The sequence below is a fragment of the Suricata suricatta genome, chromosome 9 (assembly GCF_006229205.1).
Source record: "Suricata suricatta isolate VVHF042 chromosome 9, meerkat_22Aug2017_6uvM2_HiC, whole genome shotgun sequence".
Classification (NCBI taxonomy): domain Eukaryota; kingdom Metazoa; phylum Chordata; class Mammalia; order Carnivora; family Herpestidae; genus Suricata; species Suricata suricatta.
The window spans coordinates 41,573,579-41,586,855 of NC_043708.1; the positions used below are offsets into that span (position 1 = coordinate 41,573,579).

The window sequence follows — 13,277 nt, forward strand, 5'->3', positions numbered from 1 at the left end:
GCAGGGTATCAAAAAATAACCCTAACACTCAAAATGGGCTTGCTTTGGCTATCATAAAGGCTAAGTAAACATGGTGGTTCTATCCTAGGAATATGGCCAGACATACCATTTCACAGTTTCTACTAGAAGATCTCAAGCAAGTATACTAGTAATTGATTCCCTTCCGTTTTGGCTTTATTTTGAGTCATAGGACAAAAGCATGTTTTTTAACAATGAGACCTTTGAAGGAAGCAAGGGAAAGAGGAAAAGCTGACAGTAAGAACCAAGCACAGCTCCCATCAGCGGGAATGTGGCTGGGGGACGGTGTCCGAGGGCTGGGAGCCACCTCGGACGCCAGCCTCTGCCAAGGGCAGGAGGGCACCGCAGCGCGAGGAGAGGCAGACAGTTTCGCTGGCTCCCACTTGCTCTTCAGGCCAACATCCAGGCAGAAGTTGGCCTTGTGGGGTTCCTGTCGCCCTGCCAACCCATGGCACTCCAGGGACCCTGCTAGAGAATCCCGGCCAAATCCTGCAGGAGAAGTCACCTCCTTCACATGGTCTTCCATGTTGGGGGGGGGGTGAGACTCAAGGAGGCCCCTTCTGTCAGGTTTTACGGTGTTTGTACACCAGCTAGGGGAAAAGTACAAGAGAGAAAAAGAAAGCGACTGTGTAACCTCACACCATAGAGAGGATTCTTCAAAATAGTTGATCTGGGAATGAAGCCCAACTTCTCCAAACCTCAGTTTGGTTTGCTAGTTTTTTCATTTACTGTTGGTTTTTAACAAATCAAATAATTATGATCCTGTCTGCTCTGGGCCATCATATGACTGCTTTCTCAAAGAGAGAGTGGTCTAAAGTCATTGTTGCCCAAATACTGTACAGAATAAACCTATGCACCATTTGACAACAGTCAGTACACAAAGTGGATTCGACATACATAGCACCAAGGTACAGACACAAATAAGCAGATCTTTCGAAGAGACTTTCATTTGCCATTAAGGCCATAAATAGGAAATATTACTTTTGAATGAGGTTCCTCTACACCACGTGTATAAAGACGCCCAAAGGCATATTCACATCCACATGTATAGAGATGTGCAGAAGCAAACACGACCATCTCACATACGCCTGCAATCTCTTCTCTGAACCCATAAAGGCAATGCGTGTCCAGGGAATGTTTATTCGAATTTCATTGGACTTTTCTCAAGGAGAGTGGAAATCATAATCTCACACGATTTCTTTCAAACGGATAAACGTAGGCAATTTATCGATGCTTCCTTAAATTTTTACACCACACTGAACTCCAACAGGTTTTTGTTTTAAGGTGAACCAGGGCTTCGGTTCTTCCCTGTGGAGAAGTTACTTTCAAGTCAGTGAAAGTTCTTGGCCCATGATTAAAAGTCTTTGCCAATTAGTACTCAACAACTCCAATTCATTTTTTTCTGGTTCAAGATGAGTAGGAGCCTAATAAGGCTGTGATAAAAGGGCAAAAGGCACTGAGAGCCAAAAGCGGATTAATGAGCTCCTCCATTTATTTGTCTTCCTAACAGCTGAACTGTTACAACTATTGACACTCTTCAAAAGGTTCCGCTCTGAACCCTGTCCAGGCACTGCAGGCTCCAATGGACATCTTCAAATCCAGAGAATGGAGGGGCAAGAGCGTTCCCTGTGTGATGCCAAAACCAACAAAGCCCCATGGATCAGGTAATGAAACTTCAGCTTTTCCCCCTTTGAGATTTATTTACTGGCAGCTGACAAGGGGCAAATTCAGCTCGAATTGTGCAGTCAAGGCCCTGTCAAGCTTTGAGAGGCACCCTTGTCTTGAAGCACCTTCATGACTGGCATTTCACTCAAAAGCCCTCGGCACTGGTCCTTAACAGCTTATGACATCACAAAGGACACTCCAGACAGATGCCTACATGGCATCCTGCAGCATTTTAAAAGAGAATTAGTGGTTTTAATTATGGTCGTGGTATGAAAGGGAACCATGCAAGCTCCACAGGAGACCTTTGATCAGACCCTTTTGCTAGTACAATGCCACGGAACTGTGACTATTCCTGGTAAGGGGCCTTTTCTTGCTGAATGACTCACCAGTGATCTTTGAATGCAGACAAGCTTCCAGCCCTCCCTCTTCATTAGTGAGCATTTCTATACAGGGGCCTATATAGCGCTTGGAGTCTAGGAGCTATACAATCAGGGGGAAAGAATCCCTACAGATTCTGGCCTCTACTTAGGAAGTGCTGAAGGACTCGGAGTGACTTTATTCATTAAAACAGGTTGCTATTAATTAACTGTCATAATAAAATAAAGAACTATTATTTGCATTTCTTACTATGTTCTCTTTAGTAATATGTATAAAAGATGCTTGTAACAGAAATGAATTTACTGAACAACTTCCCCCCCCCCCCCCCCCCCCCCCCCCCCCCCCTTTTTTTTTTTTTTTTTTTTTTTGCCACAGGAGCCTACTAATTATTGTGCCTGGATTTATGAGTCCAGATAGAAGTAAAACAAAAATATAAAATTAGGTAAGGAAATACAAAATCCTTTTTATTTGCCCCTTTATGCGACTGAAAGCAACAACAAATTAGCTTTATTTTTTTAATGATTTCAGAGAATCCTCAAAGACCATGAAACCCCAACTTTTTTCAAAATATCACTGGGTTGGTGTTTAGCTTGAAGTGTGAAATTATGTAACAACCAGAGCTACTAAAGAAAAAAAAGTATTTTAACTTGAAGCAGAGCAAGATTCACTCTTTTTAAAAAAATCACTTTTTGGGAAACAGAAAAATGTGTCTTTGGTCTGGTAAGAATGTTTTAAGAACTTAACCTGCAAAACTGAGCCCGGCGTAAGGGCCCTTGAAAAGATCTACAATCGATATTTAAAGTATATGAAAATAGTCCCTTCTCTTCCAGCATCGAATCAAGCAAAGCTATGAGGTGAAGGAGGAAGTAGGAAGGTTGTTCTGAAAGATTCTCACTGAAATGCTAATTTGGGAACACTGGATAAACAGAATTTGCATAAGGAGCACACCCCATTCAACAGGGCACTGCCCACCCCGCTGCTGATTTCTGGGGGCTGACTTGGTCTTCAATTTTCGGATGCAGCTTCTTTTCTTGGAGGAAACTCTTCTGGACTTTGGAATTTTGGCAGCAGGAGCATGAGCAGGTTTTTCACATTCTGCTGCCTCAGACATTCTTCTTATTTCTCAGACTTCGCAGTTCTTTCCTCAGGTGCTGTAGAGCAGCTGAAATATCAGGCAGCTGAGGATCATTCCTTGCTTTCTGGGTGTAGAGACGGAAGTGTCTGATGGTCTCCGACAACAAGGCCTCTGGGTCCGCGCCTCCTGCCCGAAGGCGCAGCACGCGCTCACAGGCGATGGCATAGTTCTTGTGCCAGTTCACCGGGTGTTCCTTTTGTAAATGGACAATCTCCTTATAGAGCTGAAAAACGGCAAAGGTGTTGGTATCCCATTGTTATCCCTTGACTTTTTTTCAAAAACCAGAAAACACAGAGGAATTAATAACACAAGTAAGAAAAAATCCAAGCGGCCAGTAGTCAAAATCTAATCATTGCTAGGCCATGCAGAAAATGCAAGAATGTTACTGTAATTATGACAGTGGCAGGAGGCAAATGTACTTCATCTAAAACTGCTTCTGGGGTTTTCGGATGCTGCAGAGGGAACCTAAGACACACGGTGTCAGGACAAAATGCTCTTCCTCCAGAAGGATGTTCTGGGAAAGGGATTTAGTTCTAATTCAAGGAAAGCTATTTACTCAAAGGTTGAAACTCTAAATTTAGCTGTTGGAGGAAAAAATAGCTTTCTTTAGAAAACTGCATGGAAAAAGAACTTGACAAAATTTAAATTTTGACCCTCATTTTCACATAAATTTCTCTCTACATTAAAAACAACAGTAATAACAATAGCAACAAGACAGCTCAAACTAATGTGTCATCCAACAGGCTGGGCATAAGAGAATTCAAGAGACACCCTTCCAGCGAGATATGAAAAAATCTTTGGATTTATTTATTTATAATTTATATTTATATTTAAATTATGTTTATATAATTATTATATTATATATAACATATAATTATAATATATAATTTATATATATTTGTATTTAATTATTTTTATAATTAAAATTATAATTTTAATAGTTAAAACTTTGCCCACAGGAATCAGGAATTTTGATTTTCCAACATCAGAGATGGCATTAATTGGGCAGAGTTGGAATCTTTGATATTGAGTTTTCCAGGGAGAAACACTGAAATTTAACAAATAAAAGACACAAATTTGCACAATGGAATATTAGTCTTGCTTATCTGGAAATTTCACAGCCTTCTTGGGGGCTGTCAAATTGGAGTCAGATGTGCAGGAACTTGAAGTCAGCAACAGATTCAGTGCACAGAACAAGCGCTGATGCTTTCGCCAGGGACAAGGGCTTTTGTAATTAGAACTGTATTCATCACATCATTCAGTTGAAAGGAACCCAATATATTATCTATTGGCTGACTTCTACTCTAGGGCAGATAAATGCATATGTCATCTTGGCATTTAATAACCTTCAGTCTCCAAGCTGGCTTTTTAAAAAAAGTTTATTATTTTGAGAGTGAGAGAGAGTGAGAGTGGGGGAGGGGCAGAGAGAGAGGGAGAGGGACAATCCTAAAGTCTCCGTGCTGTCAGTGCAGAGCCTGGCTCAGGCTCAGAATCACCAACCAGAGAGGTAATGACCTGAGCTGATATTGAGGTGGGCGCTTAATGGACTGAGCCACCCCAGCGCCCCCACCCTGGCTTTTAAAACCGTTTGCCCCTCGGCTTCTTGCACTCCATGACAAAGGAAACAGTCACCTTGCACTTGCATGTACAAGGAAGCTATGACTCTACCTTCCACTCTCCCATTCTGTTGGTTAAATATCCATTGTTTCCCTAGCTTTCCTCCTGGTCTTTTTTCTCCATCTGCTGCTTCTCTTCTCAAGCTTCCCCCTGATGGGGGGTGGGTGCGAGCGCACGACATGCTGCCAGGCTCAAAGCAGGCACTCAGGAACTGTTCAAACAACGGTTCAGCTTTCAAAATCCCACCAAGGTCTTGGAGTTCAAAACAGAGGCCAGCCCTTCAGTAAGCATTTCCCCAATGGCTCAAGAGAATGAGAGGCTCACTCATGACCTCCATGTTACAGCTGTCAGATAACAGAATGAGCATACTACCCATATCTAGAACACTCTGTTACTCACACACAGCCAACTTCTTCTGGGTGGCCCATTAAGCCACATGTGCTGTATCTTAAGGAGCCGGTTATTTCTCATCATATGGAGTTACATTTCCTCCTCTATGTGAATGTTACTGTGACATTAGTCTTAGCAGACTGCATTCTATTTAGTGGGGACACCAACTTATTGAATGCATTCCTGAAGATAATAGGGACAGTCTCTGTTCGCTCACTACATTTGAACTTAATGTCCCCTGAACTGAAAGTTCCTGCGTAAGCTATTGAGTGGAATACTATAATTAATCACAAACATGTCTTACACCTAACAAGAACACGAGTGCTGGGAGGTGGATTTGGGATGACCCATCAAGTATTTGACCTCATTTGTCTTGCAAACAATGTCACATTATCTGGAGACAAACGCAAAGAAGACACCCATGGACTTGTGTCCACTGGGAAGAGTAAAGCTTCCAGGTCCAAAGGGACAAAAAAAAAAAATCTGTGAATTAGCTTCAGTGGTAGCCTAGCGACAGTGGCCATCGAACAGATCACTGATGAGAATATGAAGTATCAGTAAGTCTCAGAGATTTCTCTCAACTAAATATGACTTGTTTCTCATGGAATCATGGGGTATTAGAGATGAACAGGATATGATATGACCAGGGCAGGAGAGATAATCAATAAAGCTTCAAGCCCACTTCTATTTTTAGAAAAAAATTGAGGCCTAGGACACTTAACTGACTTATAGTTGACAATTAATGGTGGAGTAGGCCTTGAACCTGGACATTCCAAATGCCAGACAGAACTCCAGCTTGCTGCCTCCTGCAATCCATCCCTTGGTGTCCTCGAGCGGGCACCTCGGAAGGTTCTGCCTTTGTCCCTACAGACTGTCCTTCCTCACCCACTCTCTCGCTACCCTGCCCACAGTCTGTCTGGCTAGCTCATTCTGATCTTTCAAGATGACACTCCAGTGACATCTTCAAAGTCTTCTCTCCCTTCTTCACCAGCCCCTCTCAGGAGGGTGTGCTCAGGTACGGTGCGCTGAATCTAACTGAAGACTCCATCTTCTGTCTCCCTTGCTAGCCTGCCACCTCTTTGGTAGCAAGGACAGTGCTTGGTCATCTCCAATACAATATCTGGCACAGACTGGGTGGTCAATAAGTGCTCTCTGAGTAAATGAATAAATGAATGAACAATGAACCCACGATCACACAATTTAGGAGTAAAATGAGTCCTATGATTGGACTCTGTGTGTGATTTTGACTTCTCACTAAGCCACCGCCGTGGTGAGGAGACCCACAGCAGCCTAGATGTTGCAGAAACACCTCATACCTATGGCTACTGGGCTCTGGTCTCACTGGCCCTTGCCAGGACGTCTGTTTCCTACATAGCAGGCTCCAAGATGATCTCTGAAGGTGTCTGAGGAGCCCAGGGTTATACGTCACGGAAAAGTAGGGGCTCGTTAAAACGGTGCAACAGCGAGCCTGTGCTCCGTCCTCCCATTTCCTGTCAGCGAAGACAGCCTCACAAGGGCCTCCATGTGGCTGCGCCATCTGAAGGTTGAGCTGGCTTCCCAGGGCCACAGTCAGAAGACAGAGCCTCTCACTGAGACCCTTTATCTTTCTCATGAAATCCCCACCCAGCCAGGAGCCTATCCTTTCGAATGCAGCCAGGGTCACTTTTGTCTAGAGGGCAACCTATCAGAACTTGTTTGGTGGTGACTGTTTCCTGTTCCAATGGTTTCCTATTAGTTTCCTGCTGCTGTTATAATAAACCAGCACAAACATAATGGCTTAAGACAGTGTAAGTTTCTTACTTTTCACTTCTGGAGGTCAAAATTCATGAAATCAAGGGTTTTGTAAAACCAGCAGGGCTGGGTTCTTCCTGGAGGCTCTAGAATCTGTTTCTTTGCCCTTGGCAGCTTGCAGAGGCTGCCTGCACTCTCTACCTTGTGGCCCCTTCCTCCACGTTCCAGGCCAGCCACGTAGCACCTTCGAATCTTGTTCTCTGACTTCTGCTTGTATGATCACGTCTCCTTCTGTTTGACTCTCCTGTCTCCTTTTTATAAGAGCCATGTGATCATAGAGGTTCCACCTTGGAAATCCGGGCTACTCTCCCCACCTCAGGATCCTGAACTTAATCACATGAGCAAAGTCCCCTTGGTCATGTAAGGCCATATATTCACAGGTTTCAGAGATTAAGACATGGACATCATTTGCCTACTATACCATTTACGTTAGACGTTATTCGTAATATACAAGTAGTTGTCTCTTTACACTGCTTTATAAAAGCCAAATAAAACTAGAGACGAAAAAGTAAAAATTCTACTGGGATATATACTCTCTCCATTATAATCACCACCATCCTTGCCCCGAATATATTTATATACATAAAAATGTAACATACGTTATATGCGTGAGTGTAGAGTTGAGCCTTCACGTCTAGAGGTACATCCGCAGACTCCGCCAGGTTAAAGATGAAGAACGGGGTTTTCACCCTGGGAGTGGGGCGGCGGGTGGGGACCTTCATTAAAATCATGCGGTCAAATTTCACATGTAAAGCTACGTCCACCAGATTTTTCCTCTGCTAAGGAACATACAAAACCCTTTACTGCATTATTTTTACCTCTCTCCTATTCATAGTTTATTCTGAACCAATAGTAGCTCCTTCTTCCCCCACTGCCAACATGCGGCATCTGCCCTGCGGGCCAAGCTTTTTAGAAAAAAGCTGAAATTCACCACCACTATTATACATCATTCTTCCTCCGGATGCACATTACTGTTATGAAAGAGCAGCCGGGAAGGGGGAGGCTTGCTGAGCTTGTCGGCACACCCCTGAAGGTACCCATCGCCAAGGCTCATGCCACGTGTGACTAGTTCTTCAAAGGTAGTCGGACTCTTTGACCACATGAACTCATCCAAATTGTATTCAGCACACCAATTAAATCAATACCTGCCTGAATAATGACTTGCTTTCTTCTTTTATGTGATTTCTCCCCCGGCTTTCCAACAGTCAGTCACAGTAAAGAATTGTACAAACATATGGTGCATCTTTGATCAGTTCTTCAAAGCAAGTGTTTGTCCCTATAACTGGGCTGATAACTTGAAATACGCTATTTTCTGACTTTAAAAAAAACACTATTGTATAAACCATAGTCCATCTATTTTTGTAATTGCTATTTTGGAGCAATTTTTTAAAAACCTCTTTAAACTTATGTAAATCCTCTATATCATAACTCAATCCTCAGTGCAGAGCACAGTCTGCGGCTCGGATTGGGCACCCTTCCTTTGCTGAAGGAAGTACTTCCTAGGTACTTGGCATCACTGTCTGTACGCCACTTAGGACTATCATATTACTATTCAGGCCAAAGTCTGTTAGCACTAGAGACTGAATGTTTCAAACTACTGGCAGTCAACAGCATCACCGCAAAGTGTTCCCTACAGGCACAGCGGGATAGAGCACCTAGCACATTGACATTCAGATCTCTTTTAAGGAGTCCGAGTCCGTCTGCTCCCTTAGACCAGGAGCCCCTTGAGGGTAGGAACGTGTTGTATTCATATGGGTAGCTTCCAAGCCTAGCATGGTGTCTGGCCTCTAGGAAGTATTCAGCAAGTGCTTAATTGATTAGCACATCCCACATGGATTCAGGTCATTATTAACGTCTCCTCAACAATTACGCTCACTTTGGGTTGGGGAGGAGAGCACTGGGCCTGAGTCAGGGGGGTGTGAGTTTCAGATTCCATCCCACGCAGCAATCTGGTAGCAACCTCTCTACGTCCAGTGCACTTCTTTTGTAAGATGGGGATAACAGTGACTTCTTCATAGGTTGTTATGAGGATGAAATGAGATCATTAATGTACAGTGATTAGCACAACACCTCAAACAAAATGACTGCCCACAAATGTTTTTTTGTTTTTAGTCTGACATTTGGCAGCTAGTCATAAATGTTATTTGTTATCATACCCCTGACCCCTACCCGCCAAATGGAAAGTGCCACAGGCTACTTCCCTGTCAACTGAAAACCAGACCACAAACACAGAAGCATAGGGTAGTTACCTTGCTTGCCACATCTCTTCGTTGGCCACAGATTCCCAAGAAGATGGGTCAAACCTGTAGTTACAAGAAAGCAGTGACATTTTCCTGCCAGCTACAGGTAGTACTACAGACATAGATGGAATCTTTGTTTTATAATCTTACGAGGCAAAATAAAAGAGGTTGGCTCTTGAAGTACTGATAGGAACTGAAATAATAAACGTATCCTAGAAAAGTCTGATCCTTAGGAATTTGAGATTTTGGTGAATGTATTCTTAATCTGCATAATGAGCCCTGGTGCCTCACGGGAGCAAACGAAGGATTAGTGGGAAGAGTCCGGAGGCATCTGAGGACCAGCTGTTCCCAAGAACTGCAAGATGGGCAAGAGGGCAGCGGCGAGGCCTGGGTTGCTCCATGGACACAGCTAAGAGCCACACAGCCGTGAAGCTAGGGGATAAGCTGGAGAGAGGGGGCTCCTGGCCTTGCTAAGATCACTGCTGGAGCCGGGCTGCTGCTCAGAGAACAATGCGAACCCATCTGCTGGATTTTAACTTCTCTTAATTTTCTTTAATTTTTTTATTTTTTAAATGTTTTTATTTCTTTTCAAGAGACTGAGAGAGACAGAGCATGAGCTTGGGAGGGGTAGAGAGAGAGGGAGACACAGAATCTGAAGCAGCTCCAGGCTCTGTGCTGACAGCTCAGAGCCCAACGCGGGGCTCGAACCCATGAATGTGAGATCATGACCTGAGGTGAAGTTGGCCACTTAACTGACTGAGCCACCCAGGCGCCCTTTAATTAAATTTCTTATTATGAGTTTGTTTTGATGGAATGGAAATTACAAGCGGTGTTGTATATTTGTACTGTGGTTAGCTGTTCGCAGAAAAGGTTATTCTCTCTCTCTCTTTTTTTTTTTTAAAGTAAGCTCTATGCCTACAGTAGGGCCAGAACTCACAACCCCATATCAAGAACGGTGCACTCTAGTGACTGAGCCGGCCAGGTGCCCACAATAGGTTATTTTCTAACTTTTCCTCACAATGATCATTTTACGGAGAAAGAGAGTGAGCGAGCAAGAGAGGCGGGGGGGGAGGGGTAGGGAGGGGGAGAGGGAGAGAATCCCATGCAGGCTCCCCATGGTCAGCGTGGAGCCCAGCATGGGGCTCAAACTCACAAACCATGAGATCATGATGTGAGCTGAAATCAAGACTTGGACACTTAACGGAATGAGCCACCCAGGCGCCCGGACAGAGTGCTTTGAAATAAACCTACATATCCATCTCTGGTTGGTGCACTGTGGTCTGTTTGCATGTATTGATGTAAAACACCTTTGTAGCATTTTTCATATGCTCTTCGCCTGTCCTTGAATGATAATCAATGATTATCTAATCTTCAAATAATCCACAACTTAAAAAATAGGCAAGAAAAGCACGTTTCTATAGATGGTGACTCAATTTCCATATGGGTGAGAGTCAGCTCTGTAGAGATGCTTCAAGGAGGACTGGTCATGCCCCAAACAACATAACCAGGCTAATGACAAACAATGTAGGACAAAGTTACTCAAGGGCCAGTCTCCCCTATAGGCAAGTTATCTGCTATTCCTGAAGGAAGGAAAATGTGGCAAGTCCATGCACGTGGTAACTATCACGGGAACAGAGTACCTTGTAAAGCTCTACTGCAGTTAGTGGGTCTTTCCACCTTTAGGGTGAGAGACAGAGGATGATGGACAATATGGCACCACAAGCACTGGAGGTGCAGGGCACTGATCTGTCGTGGTGCCACTTACACACAGCCCCCCCTTCCCCTCCCGTCTCCCGACTGTTCTTCAAACGTGAGAACAAGAAATACGTGTTCTCTGTTACAATTCATGTGGGCAGCCAATAATACTAATAACTAATAAAAAAATCAAAAATATTCACGGGCATCTCAAAATTTAGTTTTTTAAGCACACAAAACTGCCACACACTGATGAAAAACAGAACTGCTGTTCCTACCTTCCATATTCTTCGGTCCAGTTATAGATATTTCTTGTCAGTTTAATCCACTCCTCGGGGTTGAATACAATCTCTGAAGGAACTAATTTGTCACAGGAACCCCAAGGCCAAAGTGAATAGTTCTTTTTCCAGGTTGGGTCACCTTCATGAATTCCTATGCAAACAAACGTTTTTTTTCTGTTGAAAACAGAAAAGAAAGTATTTTTAACTCAAAGTTCTAAATGTTAATAAATACAGCTCATAAGAGGTCATTTTTGACTCCTTAAACCTTGGTTATCAATAAACCACTGGTAAACCTTTTGGTTTATTTCAATCTTTCCCAAATAGACTGTTAATAATTTATATTAGTGCAAAAAAGCAGTTTGGGGAGAGCTGAGGAGAAGTTAACAAACATAAATGACAAAACCTACCTGCTCATAACATTGTAAGAAATCATTTGAGGACAAGTATTATTATAAGGAACACTTCTGTGGTCCTGTCTCACATGGAACCTTAAATATTACTTGACACCTTTTTTCTTTCATTTTACAGGTGGGAATATGTCTTCATTTGTTTCCCTGCTTAGAAATAGGGTCTCCTTCCTCAAATTCCCATTGCACTTTATTCTTCTCTTTTATCATTATGGTATCGTACTTCTTGCTTGCATTCACAAGTCTCCCGAAGAAGCCCAGAAGCATCCTGAGGATAGGCTCTCTATCTCTGAATTAACTCTAAATCGCACATAGTAGGATGCTTAGCTAATCCACAGTATTTGCTGAATAAAATCAGTTAGATTGAATAAACTATTAGGAGCTTCAAATCCTGCAAAAATTAGTAATAGAAATGGTTTTAAAAGGTTGGTTCAAACTCACTATAATTGAATCGTTCTGTTCCAATTTGTGGTGTGTGACTGGGTAGCTATTACGAAATAGGAAAAAAAGAGGTATATTAGAAGAAATTACTTGAAAGTAATAAAAAACGTCACCAACTTTGAAACAAGACACTTCTGGCTTAGAGTTTAGATTTTTTTTCCCCCACCATTTATAACCTCTGTGATTTGGAGGAAATTACTTAACTACCTGTGTCTAGGCTCCCCATCTGTGACATGGGTAAACCGTCTCAGAGCTGTTTAAGATTAAATGAGGAGCTGATACCGAAGTGCAGTCTTAAAACAGAATAAGAGTTCTAGTTTTGGGGAAGATGGAGGAGGCACACTCCACTCTGTCTCCCCCTCTGCATCCTAGACTTCCTGGACAGAACACATGGAATCTGAGGGCTCTGAAAAGCAAATGGCTGAAAGAAGAATGGGGAAAGACACCAGAATTCCAAGTTCTACCAAATCTATGGGGAGTTTACCATTTTCTGCTGCTGATATTGCCTAGCCTGGACTCAAGGGAAGCCAACGGCCAAATGAGGACACAAAGAGCTCCAAGAAGAGCCCCTTTTTCAAGCCCAAGGATGAGGAAAGGGAAGGTTGGAGAGAGTGGAGGAAATCCCCTGGATTTCCCCTCTTCTCCTGCCCCGGGCACCAGGAAGTACTGTGCCAGTGACGGAGGCAGCGGCACAGTGACGGCAGAGGCAACCAGCAGGTTCCTACAGTTAGAAGGAAAGAACACTTCTCTCTAGTCAGAGGAGCTGTGGCTGCGAGAGGCAGGAGCAAATCCTCACTGCTCGTTACCTCTGTGTGGCCTCCGGCAGCCTGACCCCAGACACAGACAGTCATAGGACTTGTGTGGCCGATGAGGGAAATTAAAGCTCTAGCTTTCTGGCCGAGAAAAACGGCTCCAAAGAAGGAAAAGGGCAAGGGTGAAGGCAGAAAGGAAGGAGGTCAAGAGAGCAATCCCAGGAAGTTGGGTATGAACTCCTGGCATATCTCTGAGCTCAGCATGCATGGATCTGACCCTAAACAGACCCTGAAAAATGAGCCAGTGGCCAGGTGGTCACCCAAGTCCCAGACTGGGTAACGGGCAGCAGTTGCACACACAGGGACTGATGCAGAGAGCCCTGCAAATGCTTTGGGAGCAGAACCAGCGTTGGAACTCCAGGACACAGAAGACAGGTCAGAATTTGCAGCCTGAGGCTTACCTGGCT

At 43.6% G+C, this 13,277-nt stretch overlaps 1 protein-coding gene across 1 annotated transcript in view; it reads right to left on the reverse strand.

Moving 5' to 3' along the window:
• Positions 1–2,499: 2,499 nt before the first annotated feature.
• Positions 2,500–13,277, reverse strand: part of TMEM260 (transmembrane protein 260) — a gene marked incomplete at its 5' end in the record, with an annotated part of 66,234 nt that continues 55,456 nt past the window's right edge. The window contains 4 exons of the mRNA XM_029952185.1: positions 2,500–3,419; positions 7,594–7,684; positions 9,244–9,297; positions 11,208–11,384. Of these exons, the coding sequence (XP_029808045.1) occupies positions 3,165–3,419; positions 7,594–7,684; positions 9,244–9,297; positions 11,208–11,384 (577 nt within the window). The remainder of the gene's footprint in view (positions 3,420–7,593; positions 7,685–9,243; positions 9,298–11,207; positions 11,385–13,277) is intronic.